Source organism: Taudactylus pleione, unplaced genomic scaffold (genome assembly GCF_031769625.1).
Source record: "Taudactylus pleione unplaced genomic scaffold, aTauple2 ptg000214l, whole genome shotgun sequence".
Taxonomy (NCBI): domain Eukaryota; kingdom Metazoa; phylum Chordata; class Amphibia; order Anura; family Myobatrachidae; genus Taudactylus; species Taudactylus pleione.
The window spans coordinates 6,355,509-6,372,457 of NW_028284616.1; the positions used below are offsets into that span (position 1 = coordinate 6,355,509).

Below are 16,949 nucleotides of genomic sequence, written 5' to 3' on the forward strand. Positions count from 1 at the left end.
AAGATAAAGCACCAACCGAACAGCTCCTAACTGTCATTTTTCAAACACAGCCTGTAAAGTGACAAATGCAGATTAGTTGGTACGTTATCTCTCACAATTTTATTTCTCTCCAACTTTTCATGAATACTCCCCAAAGCAGACAGATGGCCTCATGTGTTCTTCTAGAATATCCCAGTACATGGTGCATTCAAAGACATGAAGGCTTCTGGCTGTTAAGAACCCTAAATCAACACTCCTAGCTAGATGGTTCTTGTGGTGACACTTTACATTTGCATCAGTATCATGTGGTTTAAAATAAATCACATTCTTTTCTGATAAGGGAGTGGTAAAGGTATACTTACTGAATTTATAGTCTATGAATAGAGAGTGGAAGACAACCATTATTCTTTCTGCTGTGTGGTGTGGCTGGATTAGGAGTGATAACATGGAAGGCCAAATCCCACAAGTGAAATATTCAAAATTTTGCAACCAAATTGTGAATGAGACAAATATTTTACAGAACATATTTGAATACCTGACATTATGACACCTCTTCTACCTATTAAATGAAACTCGCAATAATTGGCACGATAGAGAAAATGTATACATTTATTGACAGTTTGCAAACTGAAAGCAGATGTTCTGTTCTAAATCTCCACCACGCACTCTGTTCCAGAATATTTTGGTAGGTTCAAGTCGAATTTCTTCTGTACATCGTAGGGCAGAAATCTCCCTGCAATGAAGTGGTGTTTCCCAGAAAAATGAACTGCACATCTTTTGGGAGCAGACAATGAAATTAGGACCTCAGGAATAATACCTTCCGTATTCCCAGTCTCTACATCCCAGCCTGCCAGAGAGACAAACGTTTATTAGTATAGGAAGCCTGATCTAAACACTTCACACATACTGCACTAGTGATAATGTAAAAATAGCTGAACAAAACATGAAACAATGGGAATTAATTTTCTAATATATTCTGCAAAATTAAATCTAAATGATTATTTAAAAATGTAGTTTTATCTTAAATTTACTGTTTCAATATCTCTCCTGATTCATTAGTTAGTTGCCTCTAGAACAGTGGTTCTCAAACTCTGTCCTCAGGACCCCACACAGTTCACGTTTTGCAGGTTACCCAGCAAGTGCACAGGTGTAATCATTACTCACTGACACATTTTAAAAGGTCCACAGGTGGAGCTAATTATTTCTCTTGATTCAGTGTCGAGACATCGAAAACATGAACTGTTTGGGGGTCCTGAGGACCGAGTTTGAGAACCTGTGCTCTAGAAAATGTGTAGTAAATGAGCAAAAGTTTTTTCATGGATATCTCTAGAAGCAATTTACGGTGCCAGTTTCATTGTCACATGCATGTTGCACACAAGCACAGATCTAGCCATCATCATCAATAATGGGAAGAAAACAGCAGTGGCTGATAGCCAATAGAAGATCAGTATGCATAGGTGAGTGCAGAGGTGTAGGGTGGAGACATGATGGCCAGAGCATGCCTATACTACAGCATCCCCTCCCCACCACCAAAATTTACTAAAGTTGGCATGGCCAGCATGTGAGGCTAGTTAAAAAAAAATACAAAGTTGTACCCGCTCCAAATAGTTGGCACCGCTGCGTCTAAATCAGAATCAGACCCTGTGTGTTAAAATACTAACCCCAGATTCTAACGTTAGCACTACTGTAGATCACTGAGGAGAAACACATAAATCAGCTTTCCACCCTGTGCCACCGTCACACCACCCCTATCGACTCTGTACCATCTTTAACTCTCTCCTCTCCACCCCTCTATTCCCAGGGCACACTGCTGTTTGTCAACCGCGGCCCGCCTTCACTGCCTAGTTTCTGCCCATAGAGAGGGCACACTGATGTGTACCCAGCACGACATCACCGGCGACAGGACAGAGCATGCTACAAGTGCATACAAACTTGCCGATGCCGGGTCTGATGGGGGGAAACTACGTGTCATGCTGCATTCTGCAGGGCCAATGGGCGATGGCACTAGCTACCCGCGGGAGTGCACATATCACATACTTGCCGACAATCAGCTCCAGCCTTCCGCAGAGCTGTCTTAACAGCAGTGTAGGCCCTGGGCAAAGCAATGCACTGGGGTCCCTACCCACACATTCATGGGAAAAAAATGTAATGGTCAATAAATTAAACCTTTATATTTAGTAGTACTTTCAACAAAATCAGTTTAAATCTAAAAAAAAAAAAAGTTAAATAATTGGCCAACCATACAGTATGAAATAATTATTTAATATGAATCCTTTTCCTGCGCCCGTCAGCTACAATAGCACTCCGGGCGACGGTGCGGCTTGCCGGGCCTGGAGCCACTACTGATATATATATAGTATATACAAAAAAGATACAGGTATTGTGAAAAGCGGCACTTACAGGACTTGTTTGATGCGACCGACACCTATTAGACACACATCATGCAGTTATCAACGTTTCAGTTTAATAACTGGATAACAGGTATCCTGACAAAAGTTATTAAACTGAAACGTTGATGACTGCATGATGTGCGTCCATGTGTCCCATGAGTCTGGATGTACCACCTGTATAACAATGTATAAACATTTTCATTAACTCAGCTCTCATACATACAGATCCAGATTGTGAAGGCATTCTCATTTATCACTGGAAGAGTTATACAATTTTTGAATAGTAAAGTGGGTTTGATTTCACACCACCCGATTATGGGGACCCCATAAGTATGGCTGGCTGCTCATGATGACTATTAGGACATTTTTGATAATGTAATGTATGACAGGTTCATAGTAAACAACTGGTAGGTTGCATTCCCATCTCCCATCATCCCATACATATTAACTCAACATAAAAGCTGCCTTCAAAGTGGTCCTATGACTCCTATCACCTCCTGACCTGTCACCTGAGTACTGACTCTTGAGAGGCAGCTGAGACCAGACCCCGGGACGACTATGGACGGATCCTCAACGACCTGCCCCAGTGACCTCACCACCACCAGTCCGGCACCAGAGAGAAAGTAGGACTACGCGGCAAGCGGCGGCAGTGACTGAGCGTGGAGGTGAAGCCAGCAGCAGGAGGCCTGGGCGGAGCTGCTGTGTCTTGCGCATGAAGTCAAGCAGACGTCTGATTGGCACATGCAGCGGACTGGTGAGTACTTTCACTCGTCAACCGTGGGCAGGGATGGGGTAGGGGAGGGGAGCAGGGGGGTGGTATTGCTCGTCACCCGTCCCGGGGGTTGAATCAATATGCACAGAGCTTTAAAAAAGAAATTTAATTTCTGCACGCAGCTGCAGGGGGCTAGCGGGCCCCTTGAATCTTCGGACCCTTGGGCAACTGCCCAACAAGCCCAATGAAAAAGACGGCCCTGGCCTTCCAGGAGGGAGCTGATTGTCAGCTAACAGCGGGGGGCGGGGCCAGCCATTGATGTCACATTGGGGGCAGAGCCGGGGCATGGCCACACGATCACGTCATCGTGACCCCGCCCCCTCTTCACAATGCCGTTATTTTCAGCATTGTGAAGCAGGGGGCGGGGCCACGATGACGCGATACATCGCGAATTGCGTCACCGCCCCCCCCACTGTGGGGGTTTCTATTTTTTTCTGGGGGGAGGTTGGGAGGGTCGCAGGCTTCCCTGCCTTTCCGGGGGGCCGGGAGCGGCACCCGAAAATCGAGAGGCTCCCGGCCAAATCAGGAGGGTAGGCAAGCCTGACATATCATGGGTACATACTAGGTATGTACCTGATATGTCGCTCCAATCTGCGGGATCAGACGACATATCGTCTAGTGTGTACCCGGCATAACGTCAGTAGTTGCCCTGCCCCAGGGTGCGCCTGCCTGCTGAGGTGAGTGGTGCTGGTGAGCCCCGCTCCCAGCAGTCACACATCCAGCCACCCAGAGGAGATGCACTAAGCCTTGGAGGGTGATAAAGTGGAGAGAGATAAAGTACCAACCAATGAGCTCCTGTCAGGTTTCAAACACAACCTGTAAACTGACAGTTAGGAGCTGATTGGTTGGTACTTTATCTCTCTCCATTTTATCACTCTCCAAGGCTTAGTGCATCATGACATCATATACATGCTGGACTGTGACTATAAGTTTATATAAAAAGTAGAGTATATACATAATGTTACATAACCAGTAGAATTAATTCCCATGATCCCTGGGATAAGTTATAATACGAATCAACTAAGGAATATTGCACACTGTTATTATAAGCTTCTGTTTGGGAAGCATTAGGAAGGTATTTCGCTGCCTGCACTTGGTACAAGTTAGCCAGAGGGAAGAGGAGGTAACAATCCTTTCTCACTGAGATTTTGTTGATCCACCAGCTCAATTCATCCTCTCTTCCTGCTGCTGAATGGATTTTCCAGACGCACTGGGCAGACGTTTAATGTTTTCACATGACATCATGTCTGCTGACTCTCATATCATAGCTCCTTACTCTAGAGAGTCCCATAAAAGCCTTACGAAGAGGTACACAAACAAAAATTCCCCAATAGTGACCTGTACTCTTAACCCTCAAATATGTATCAATTTAATATATTCTCCTTGGAACGCAATATCTTGGGCAGCACAAGAATGCATGATTCATTTTAGGCCATAGTTATTCTGCTTTTATACTTATTCATTTAGCAATAGTCTATATTATGGAAAAAGAGAATAAAATGTGCCTAGTGGTATAAACATAGAATCATAATAGATAAAATATAGTGATAACAGCCTCCTTTAACATGCACATGCTTATGTAATACCCAAAACATACTTACCTACTTTCTGACTGCCTCCTCTGGTGGGTGTGGCATGGCCAAGTGGGTGGAGCAGAGGGGGGATACAGTATGAGAGCATCTTCATGGCCCTGCCCCCTGCTATACAGTGCCACAATTACTGGCACTCGGAAAGTGGGCAGTGGGGGGGGGGCTCTGGGAGACTTGACCACAATTGCGAGATTCGAAAGTCACAAAGACATTCCGGGAGAGTAATCAAGTATGGATTCTAAAACAAATTTTTTTAAAAAGAGATGCCAAAACATAATGTAGTATATAAAAATAATCATAAATAGGAATGTGCTAAGGTAACTGCATACCCTCAAAATAATGAAATGTACTTTTTTAGACCAAGATCAAGATACAGATTTTCTGTGAGAACAAAAGAGGTGTAAAAGACACAATTTGCTCGACTTCCAGGGATGTACACATCTGGATCCCCTGACTCTGCAAGGGTACCATAGAAGCCAGTTTTATGACAGAAGAGAACAGTAGTATATGCTCCTGGTTTATGCCAGGTGATGTGGCTTGATAGTGTTAGTAATAAATGCTGAAGTGACAATACACACAGTGGCACAGGGAACCCATGTGGCAGCTCCTAAGACAGAGAGCTCTGGCATCAGAGTTCTCTGTGCCTTCACGGGATTAAGAAAGTTAGCCAAAGGAAGCTGCTGCCGACATCCAGGTGCATCATTTCGGGGCAGATGTACTAAGCTCTGGAAAGTGATACATTGGAGAGTGATAAACTACCAGCCACTCAGCTCCTAACTGTCATCTTACAGGCTGTGTTTGAAAAATGACAGTTGAGAGCTGAGGTTGGTAGTTTATCACTCTCCAATTTATCACTTTCCAAGCTTAGTACACCTACCCCCTTCATGAGACATCACGTCTGCAGAGAGTCCAGCCTCCCAGTCTTCACATTTACTACCAGTGGTGGATTTTACCTAGGGACTGAGGGACTGCAGCCCCCCCCCCAGTAAAATCCACCACTCGCAGGGACTTTCTAGCAGTGGTAGTGACTTCTGATTGGAAGCGTTTCCTGCTGATCACAGCCAGACAGGCAGGGAGGTGTTTTCTCCCCCTGGGACTGCAAGTCCGGACTGCAGTAGCAGAGAGAGGGATTCCCATGGGAAGCCACTCCCGTGCTATTATGGCAGCCCTATCTGGCTCCTAGGGGCTGTAGCTCATGCAGCTCCTATAAGCCAGCCTGTCTGCTGGCAGGTCATGACTTAAGCCACGCCCCCTCATTTAGGTTCCACTCCTTGTGGCCAACAGACTTAAGCCCCACCTCCTGGTGACATCAGTTGTCAATCACTGGGATGGCAGGGAGCAGAGGACTGCATAGACTGCAGCCTATGGCCTATGATGTGCAAACCCCTGGGCCAGACAGGCAAGGAGCTGCTGCTGTCTACTACTTAGTCCCAGGTGGTGGGTATATTCATAGGTTAGGAACACTGTGATTGCCCCTGGAAAGGACAGCCTTCATTTCAAGGGTGTGTGCAGGGGAGGAATGGAAATTGATGAGGGCAGTCTGCAGCTTGTTAGTGTGTGTGTAGGGATGGAGGCAGCCTGTAGCAGTGGCGGAACTTGTGAGTGGTGGGCTCAGGTGCAAAAATTTGCTTTGGGCCCGCCTCCTCCACCCTACTCCAAGTTCAAAGTGCAGTGGGTTACAGGGAGAGGCAAGAGGTAGACAAAGAGAGGCAAAAAGGTGACAAGGAGAGGGTGACAGGGAAAAGTAGCGGGTAACAGGGAGAGTTAACAGGCAGTGGGTGACAGGGAGAGGGAAGATGCAGTGGGTGACAGGGAGAGGGAAGATGCAGTGGGTGACAGGGAGAAGTAGTGGGTGACAGGGAGAGATAACAGGCAGTGGGTGACAGGGAGAGGTAAGAGGCAGTGGTTGACAGGGAGAGGTTGATAGAGAGAAGTGACAGGCAGTGGGTTACAGGCAGAAGCAGTGGGTGACAGGGATAGGGAAGAGGCAGTGGGTGACAGTGAGAGGGTGACAGGTAGAGGGAAGAGGCAGTGGGTGATGGTAGAGGGTGAGAGGTGACAGGGAGAAGAAGTGGGTGACAGAGGGGGAGAGAGTGACAGGGATAGTTGACAGGCAATGGGTGAAAGGGAGAGAATCATAGGGAGAGGTGACAGGGAAAAGCAGTGGGTGAGAGGGAGAGGTGACAGGCAGTGGGTGACAGGGAGAGGGTGACAGGGAAAGGGGAGAGGCAGTGGATGACAGGGAGAGGGTGATAGGAAGAGGTGACAGGCAGTGGTTGACATGGAGATGCAGTGGGTCCCTAACACATTATACCACACTGTAGTGCCCCCCACATTATGTGACACTGTAGTTCCACACACATTATGCCACACTATAGTGCTCACACATTATGCCACGTCTAGTGCCCACACATTATGCTACACTGTAGTCCCTGCACATTATGCCACCTGTAGTGCCCACACATTATTTTACACTGTAGTGCCCCCACCTTATGCCACCTGTAGTGCTCACACATTATGCTACACTGTAGTCCCCGCACATTATGCCACCTGTAGTGCCCACACATTATGCCACCTGTATTGCCCACACATTATGCAACACTGTAGTCCTCACACATTATGCCACCTATAGTGCACACACAGTGTACTCCCCAGCAGCATCCTCAGGCAGCCAGTAGAGCAGCAGTCACAGCCTCACAATGAGTCAAACCCATGAGGCTGCACTGCTGCTAAATTCCAAGTAAGAGGAGCATGTGATGGGCACCTCCAATCAGAGCTCAGCACATGCTCCTCTGACCCCACTGCAGAGACTACTGGGAGTTATTACCTAGTAGTGCATGGCAGTGCTGAGCCTGACTGCACTGTGCCCTGGTCTTCTCTGCGTGTAGCTGCCAACCGGCTCAGTCACAGCCTTGATGACAGCTCGGCAAACAGCTGCACTGCAGCCTGTCATTTACAAACAACGCCGAGAAGTGTGGACACCTATATCAGACTCTCCAACATGACTGCAATATAGCCTACCCTCCAACATGACCCCTCCCATCAGGTACAAAATGCTCTGCTCCTGGACTTCCCACCTAATTTATGATTGCAGTCACCTGTGTTGAAACACCCTTCTCATCAATTACCTAGCTCAACACAGGTGGCTGCTATCATAAATTAGGTGGGAAGTCCAGGAGCAGAGCATTTTGTACCTGATGGGAGGGGTCATGTTGGAGGGTAGGCTATATTGCAGCGGGCCCCGATGCAGTGCACCGCCGGTAGTTCCGCCCCTGGCCTGTAGTCCGAGTGTGAAAATACATTTAAACTCACACATTATATTGCAAATGTATTCATGTGCAAAAGACAAAAGCAAAGCAAAAGGTTAGGAATAGTAATGCATATATATATTTTATGTAATATATATATTGCGTGTGTATATCAGATCCTCCAACATGACCCATTCCATTAGGTACAAAATGCTCTGCTCCAGGACTTCCTTCTTAAGTGATAATTGCAGCCACCTGTGTTGAAACGCCTGTCTCATCAATTAACTAGCTCAACACAGGTGACTGCAATCAGAAATTAAGAAGGAAGCCCAGTAGCAGAGCATTTTGTACCTAATGGAATGGGTCATGTTGGAGGGTAGGGTAGATGTGTGCAAAAAGAAACGTAACTTTGGAAACCGTTTGAATGTATAAATTACTTGAATTTATTGGTGCAAGAAACAGTAACATTTTGGGTCTGCTCAGGACCCTCGGTAAATGGTCAGAGTGGTATCCCAAATGCGATGACGCTGACTTTTTGTCACAAAGCTTTTCTGTGGGGTTTTGGCATACGGTTTTTGGTGCTGTGGTAGGGGGTGCCCCAATAAATTGCGGTCTATGTTAGAGTTGCCGCACATTGTGCCTGATTCAGTTTTGGTAATAGAGTAAAGCTGGCAACACACTAGACCAACTTTCATCCAACCATCCAACTAGTTGGCTGGTTGGAATGAAAATCTGGTAACGTATGGGAGTAACTGATGATCAGCAATTTGCTCTTAAATGCCAGAAAACAGATGAAAATGGACGTTCAGACAAGTTTGTTAAATGTTTGATCTAAACAGTTTGTTCAAACAACAGTTTTTGTCCATTTTCTGGCGTTTGGGAGCAAATTGCTGATTGTCATTTGCTTTCATTCCTTACCAGATTTTCATTCCAACCAATCAACTAGTGGATGGTTGGATGTAAGTTGGTCTAGTGTGTGGCCAGCTTTAGATATTGCAAGTAACTGTGAACCTGGACAAATCATGTTGCAATGCAAGGGGTGCAAATATTATACATACATTTATTTAACATGTAGGCCACGAATGCTGGTCAACTTTATTTTTACACTGCAAAGTAAATTTCAGTTTGGACACACCCCGCCCAAACCTCTCTGAACATTATAAATCTGCCCCACCTGCAGTGCAGCATGGTTTTATGTAGATGCACAGTTACTTGCTATATCTGACTCCATTCCCAAAGCTGAACACAGATTGAGAAAATCGAGAAAGCACTGTCTAATCACAATATTCATAAAATGTATTATAATTAATGGTCTAAAATATTAAATATTAGTATATAAGAAAATAGAGACATCTAACCACATCTGCTCATTCACATTTGCTTGACGGATAAGAGCTTCATGGTGAATCTAATGGCTATAAACTTAGCTTTAAAACCACACACAATATACACATACACATAACATCAATTGTTTATGCTCATGTGCAAGCTAGTAAATAAGCAGTATAAATAGATTCCAGCAGAATATATATATATATATATTAGAGATGAGCGGGTCCAGTTCTCTGAGAACCGAACCCACCCGAACTTATAGATCCGAGACGAGATCCGAGTCCGGCTCGGGTTTTCCCGCTTGACTCAGATCTCAAAGCGGGGCAAAACATCATCATCCCGCTGTCGGATTCTCCTGGGTTCTGGATTGTATAAAGGTTCCCACACTCGCCGCCATTTTAATTCCGGTAGTGGAGAGTGAAGAGGAAGCAGGGGCTGTGCTGTGCTGTTGTTGTCCATAGCGGCTGTGCTGTTGCTGTGCATAGGGGCTGGCTGCTGTTGTTGTCCATAGGAGCTGGCTGGGCTGAGCTGTTCTCCATAAGGTCTGTGTTGTCTATAGGAGCTGTGCTGCAGACAGAAGAGGGGGGCTTCAGTGGCTGCTATGTCACTGCAGTCCATAAGGGGGTGCTGCTGTGTTGTCCAAGGGGTGCTCTGTCCATCAGTGGTGCTCTTCACCCCCAGTGTAAAAAAAAAAAGTGTGTTTTTCTGTGTGTTTGTGCGCGTTAGCCGCACTTATCAGCAATGTAGCTGCGCAGGGGTGCTGCTTGTGTTGTTTATCAAAGAGCTGCTGCCTCGTTCAGGGGTGCTCTCCCCCCAAGTGCAAAAATAATATATATAATTTTTTTTTCTGTGAGTGTGCGCGCGTTAGCTACACTTATCAGCAACGTAGCTGCGCAGGGGTGTTGCCTGTGTCGTTTATCAAGGGGCTGCTGTGTCCATCCAGGGGTTGCTGTGTCCATCCAGGGCAGGGGCTTCTGTGCCCATCCAGGGGTTGCTGTGTCCATCCAGGGCAGGGGTTGCAGGGTGTATTCATAAAAAATATTGTCACACTGTAAGTGCAAAACACAGTGTATTCATAAAAAATATTGTCACACTGTAAGTGCAAAACACAGTGTATTCATAAAAAATATTGTCACACTGTTAGTGGAAAATGCAGTGTATTCTTAAAAAAAATTGTCACACTGTAAGTGGTAGCGCAGTGTGTTATTCTTTTCTTATTCAGAAAAAAACCTTGTGACACTAAGTGGAACCTTCACAATTTTACAATTTAATAAACACAAAGTTAGCAAAAATAAAATGCAACTTTTCACTTCTTTCCTCAATCATAAATAAATGATTAGTCTACACGTCGACTACAAGACCACAACAAAATGCTAAATAACACGCATTATATATTAATCATAATGACATCACAAGTGCCTCAGCTTAGATTCACGTAAACATATTTTCAAAAGATGAAAATAGAGGATATGGTTTAAAAAATGGAATAAAGCAGCTAAAACTGTGTTCTCTGATTATAGTGTCCCTACTCCCTACCCATGGCCCTTCTACCTGAATTTCAGCAAGTCAGAGGGGCAACTCCATGCAACCGTATTCCAGAGTGCAGCTGCTCCTCCTGTAGCCCAAGTCAGAAGATGTGTAGGGGGTGTGATGATATGAACTAAAATGGAGCTTATATCCACTAAAGTGGATAATGAATCCCCACTCTAACAGGGAGCACAGCTGTAATTTATACACAACACAGGATGGGATGATGATATAGGCTTGGGTGCTGGTATAATCTGGGGTGATGTATACATCATCTTCATCACACAATATTAATTTGTCCCCGCTGGAATTCACCATTACAGGTGCCTCTGTAATTAATGCACGTAATTGACGGTAAAGGTCTTTCTCGTAGACTTTGTAGTTCATTTTGATGGACATCATCTTTTCCACATTTTGTGGAAGTAGTCAAGGCCGATCACTGACAAGGTTCCCGACTGTGCTGAAAACTCTTTCTGAGTACACACTGGAGGGTGGACAGCTCAAGTAAAGCAAAGCCAGTTTGTGCAAGGGCCTCCAAACTACCTTTTTTCCTGCCAGTAGTCAAACGGACTGTCTGACATGCCTATTTGGATGTTTTCATTAAAATGTTTTAAATAGTCCTCAAACATTCTTTAGATGGTGACCGTATCAGATGGAGTCACGGTAGAGGAATCATTAATTGTAGGCAATTCTGAGTCTGACCCGACCAGATGTCAAAACTTGGTTGTGTTGACTCAACTGCATCACCAGTGGGTGTTTCGTTTTTTCTCAGCAGATGCACTTGCTGGAGAAACTGAAGGAGAAGCCATCGCAGTTTCACGTGCCACTTGAGTTCTTCAGATATGTGTCCGTTAGGAAGAAGAAACAACGTCTTCATCCCTTTTGGGATGAATATCCACTCCCAGCAGCAGGCATGTTGCTCAATGACTCTCAAGAAAGACACAACTTAAGACTTAAACTTTAAATCTGAAATCTAGCATTTGCTCTGTTCCGCTTGTTTATGTTTTTCTTCATGTCCCTGTACAGGTTGAGAAACAGTTTCAAGTGGAATCTTTGAAAAGGATTATTTAACAGTCAATTGTTTTGGAAAGCACTCTTCCTGGTCCCCTTCTGGGATGAAAATCCACTCCTAGCAGCAGAAGCAGGTGCAGATTCTCAAGAGAGACATAAGACCTTAAATCTGAAATCTTTCATTTGCTCTGTTCCGCTTGTCCACATATTTGTACTGGTGGACAGTGGGTACAACGGCAGTTTGGAGGCCATTAACTATGGGTTTTTTTTAATGTCCTTGTACGGGCTGGGAAATGCTTTTCAAGTGGAATCTTTGCAAAGGATTATTTAACAGTCAATTGTTTTGGAAAGCACTACTAGAAGTCTTCCTGGTCCCTTTCTGGGATGAAAATCCACTCCCAGCAGCAGGCATGGCACTCAAGAATTTTTCTGGGGCAAAGACTGATGTGAATGAGTAAAAATTTTTTTCGGAAATGCCTTATGTAAATTTACTTCGGAATCAAAAAATTAAATTAAATTTACTACCAACCAACCCTTCCTGTCCCTGCCTTCAACTACATACATACTCCAACTTCTCTTTAATAATAAAAACATTTGTTTCCTGATGCGCCATGTTGGAAGTTGAACTGCCACGTGTTTGTGCCACCCACTGCTGCTGCTTAGCTTAGTCAGCCAGCTAGCTTGGTGCAAATCCTGGGCCTAAACTGGATGAAAACAATATAGTGAGCTGTGAGGTGGTCAAAATTGACTGGAAACGAGTGGAAATTAATGTTATTGAGGTTAATAATACTGTAGGAACAAAAACAGGCCCAAATTATGTGATTTGAGCTGTTTTTTTTATGATTTTTAAAAAAAAAAAATAATACCGATCCAAAACCAAAAAAAACAAACCACGGAAGGGCGGTTTTGGCAAAAGCAATCCAGATCCAAAACCAGAGGCGATACAGATCCAAAACAGCGAGTTGGCTAGCACTCCTCCACTATAAAACAAAGTGCCTGGGTGCCCTCGGTTATAGAAAATACAAGGAGAGAGAAGCCGTGTCACTCACAAAAAAACGCTGGTGACATATCACCTAAGCTTTTTATATGTCATATAATAGGCTCAGGTGAAATGTCACCAACGTTTTTTGATGCAACAAGTCCTGTGAGTGACACGGCTTCTCTCTTCCTATACAGTATATGGTACATCCTGAAGATAGTGCCTTAAAGGCACTGAAACATTGATGACATTTATTTAACACGTGGAGTGATTTTCTACAAGAAGAGTGCCGCACCTTTTGATAATATATATATATATATATTAGGGATGAGCGGGTTCGGTTCCCTGAGAACCGAACCCACCCGAACTTCGGGGATCCGGGGCGATCCGAGCCCAAGCTCGGATCTCCCTGTCTGCCCCGGATCCCTCTCCCGAGGCAAAACCTCGAGATCTGCTGTCGGATCTCGAGGTTTTGCCTCGAGCGGCCATTTAAAAAAAAATGCCTTTGCCTTTAATGGGCAAAGTGCTGATTGGCTGACAGAGCCGTCTGTCACGGCTCTCAGCCAATCAGCATTATGGTGCTCATTTGCATGTAGCACGGACTCGTGAGATCCGTGCTACATGCATCTGTGTGATTGACAGTGACACAGAGCACAGATGGGTCAGTGAGACCCGTCTGTGCTGCTGTGTATTTCAATGACACAGATGCACGCACGGACCAGGAGATCCGTGCTACTTGCATCTGTGTCATTGACACAGAGCACTAACGGGTCCGTGAGACCCGTCTGTGCTGCTGTGGTAAATAAAAAAAAAAAAACCTGTGTAAAAAGAGAAAAAAATGGCGTGCCCCCCCCCCAAAAAAAGAGCAACCAGCCCCGGGCATTAGTGACCCAGTGCTGGGTGTGCTTAAATACAGGGGACAAACGACATAGGGGTCCCCTGTACTTAAACACAACCAGCACCGGGCTAGTCAGAACCAGAGCTGGTTGCCAAAATACGGGGGACAAACGACGTAGGGGTCCCCCGTATTCTGCGCAACCAGCTCTGGGCTCTGATCCGGTCCTGGTTCTGGAAATACAGGGGAAAAAAATGAGTAGGGTTCCCCTGTATGTTCCAGAACCAGCACTGGACTTTTTCTAGCGGGGGGCTGATGCCACAGCCAGGGGAGCCCTTTCACCGGGCCCCCCAGCCGCAGCATCAGCCCTGACCGCTAGTCAGCCCAGGCCGGGGATCCCTGGAGAGCTGGGGACCCCCCCAATAAAGGGGTCACCCTCTCCAGGGCACCCCAGGCCCAGGCTGATAGCCCGGGGCTATCCCCGCCACCCCTGGTGGCGGTGGGTGGCGGGTTGATTGTGTGGTGTGGTGTAAATAAAGAATATCAAACATTGTCTTTACAAGTAGAACTGCAAGTCCCAGCAAGCCTGCCCCGCATGCTGGTACTTGGAGAACCACAAGTACCAGCATGCAGGGCATTAAGGGCCCACTAGTACCTGTAGTTCACCTGTAAAAAAATGTTTAAAAAAAACACAGGACACACACACCGTGACAGTATAAGTTTATTAAACATACATACACACACACACATGTACACATACTCACCTATGTAACCCTGTAGCATCGGTCCACTTGTCCGGTAAAGTATCCCTAGGGGACCTGTGAAAAAAAACATACTCACCATCTCCTATGCGAGGTTCTGTCCTCTTCGTTCCAAAGTAGGCATCCCCGGACTTGGCAAAAAAAAAAAACGAAAACGCGATCCACGAACTTAGTACCGTTCTATAGAACGGTACTTCCCGAATGAGAGCTTAGCGGCGGGGTATCACCATGGAAACCCCGCTGCTAAGCGTTCATTGGCTGAGAGAGGTCATCTCCCGTCTCTCAGCCAATGAACGGCTCCCTCCATTGTAGTCAATGCTGGGAGCCGCAAGGTTATTAAAGTTTACCCTGCGGTTCCCACCATTGACTACAATGGAGGGAGCCGTTCATTGGCTGAGAGACGGGAGATGACCTCTCTCAGCCAATGAACGCTTAGCAGCGGGGTTTCCATGGTGATACCCCGCCGCTAAGCTCTCATTCGGGAAGTACCGTTCTATAGAACGGTACTAAGTTCGTGGATCGCGTTTTCGTTTTTTTTTTTTGCCAAGTCCGGGGATGCCTACTTTGGAACGAAGAGGACAGAACCTCGCATAGGAGATGGTGAGTATGTTTTTTTTCACAGGTCCCCTAGGGATACTTTACCGGACAAGTGGACCGATGCTACAGGGTTACATAGGTGAGTATGTGTACATGTGTGTGTGTGTGTGTGTGTGTGTATGTATGTTTAATAAACTTATACTGTCACGGTGTGTGTGTCCTGTGTTTTTTTAAACATTTTTTTTACAGGTGAACTACAGGTACTAGTGGGCCCTTAATGCCCTGCATGCTGGTACTTGTGGTTCTCCAAGTACCAGCATGCGGGGCAGGCTAGCTGGGACTTGCAGTTCTACTTGTAAAGACAATGTTTGATATTCTTTATTTACACCACACCACACAATCAACCCGCCACCCACCGCCACCAGGGGTGGCGGGGATAGCCCCGGGCTATCAGCCTGGGCCTGGGGTGCCCTGGAGAGGGTGACCCCTTTATTGGGGGGGTCCCCAGCTCTCCAGGGATCCCCGGCCTGGGCTGACTAGCGGTCAGGGTTGATGCTGCGGCTGGGGGGCCCGGTGAAAGGGCTCCCCTGGCTGTGGCATCAGCCCCCCGCTAGAAAAAGTCCAGTGCTGGTTCTGGAACATACAGGGGAACCCTACTCATTTTTTGTCCCCTATATTTCCAGAACCAGGACCGGATCAGAGCCCAGAGCTGGTTGCGCAGAATACAGGGGACCCCTACGTCGTTTGTCCCCCGTATTTTGGCAACCAGCGCTGGTTCTGACTAGCCCGGTGCTGGTTGTGCTTAAGTACAGGGGACCCCTACGTCGTTTGTCCCCTGTATTTAAGCACACCCAGCACTGGGTTACTAATGCCCGGGGCTGGTTGCTCTTTTTTGGGGGGGTGCACGCCATTTTTTTCTTTTTTTACACAGGTTTTTTTTTTTTTACCACAGCAGCACAGACGGGTCTCACGGACCTGTCATTGCTCTGTGCCAATCACACAGATGCATGTAGCACGGATCTCCCGGGTTCGTGCTACATGCAAATGGGCACCATAACGCTGATTGGCTTCCTGTCTGCCACTGCAGTGCCACTCCTAGATGGGCCACGTGTTTGTGCCGCCCCCTTGTGTCGCTTAGCATAGTCATCCAGCTTCCTCGGTACAACCTTTTGGCCTAAAAACAATATTGTGAGGTGTGAGGTGTTCAGAATAGAGTGGAAATGAGTGGAAATTAATGTTATTGGGGTTATTAATAGCGTAGGAACAAAAAAAGGCCCATTTATGTGATTTTAGCGGGTTTTTTTTATTTTTTAAGAAAAAATCCAGATCCAAAACACAAAACCCAGAACCCAAAACACGGAAGGGTGGTTTTGGCAAAACCAATCCAGATCCAAAACACGAAGAAAGATCCAGATCCAAAACCAAAACACAAAACACGAAAAGTGTCCGGTGCACACCCCTAATATATATTTATATATATATATACACAGTATATATAATATTATCACTCTTCAGTATAGTGTAGAGGATTAGTTGCATGCAAACAACTAGACTTCCAACGATATTAGTATAAGCAGTCTTAGTAGAAGTATAAGCAGGATTAGTTCCAGCGATATTAGTATAAGCAGTCTTTGTTTAGTACAAGCCAGCGGTCATCAGGTGTGAATTAATTCCAGCAAGATTGAAACTTTTTTTTACAAGTCTCTACCGGATTATATAAAGGATTAGTTGCATGCAAAAATAAAACTCCGAGCAATATTAGTAAATGCAAGCTTTGTCTATTATCAGCCAATGTCACTGGGTCTAACATGCAGTCATGTCTTTCATTGTATTGTCAGTGTACTTGATGACATAAAGACAGTAAAAAGTTGCTTTGCACGTCTAATGTAATGAGAGATTTGCAGCACCAACAGAGCTGCCTCTTACCACTTCCATGTGCGGGATCCCAGTGGTAGCAAAGTTGAATCCCTTCTTTGACCGCTGTTGCTG

At 45.7% G+C, this 16,949-nt stretch overlaps 1 protein-coding gene across 2 annotated transcripts in view; it reads right to left on the bottom strand.

The window, feature by feature from the left end:
- Positions 1-615: 615 nt before the first annotated feature.
- Positions 616-16,949, bottom strand: part of YJEFN3 (YjeF N-terminal domain containing 3) — a 174,871-nt gene continuing 158,537 nt past the window's right edge. For both annotated transcript variants that reach the window (XM_088478521.1, XM_088478520.1), the window contains exon 6: positions 616-826. In XM_088478521.1, coding sequence (XP_088334647.1) covers positions 627-826 — 200 coding nt within the window. In that variant the 3' untranslated portion in view covers positions 616-626. The remainder of the gene's footprint in view (positions 827-16,949) is intronic.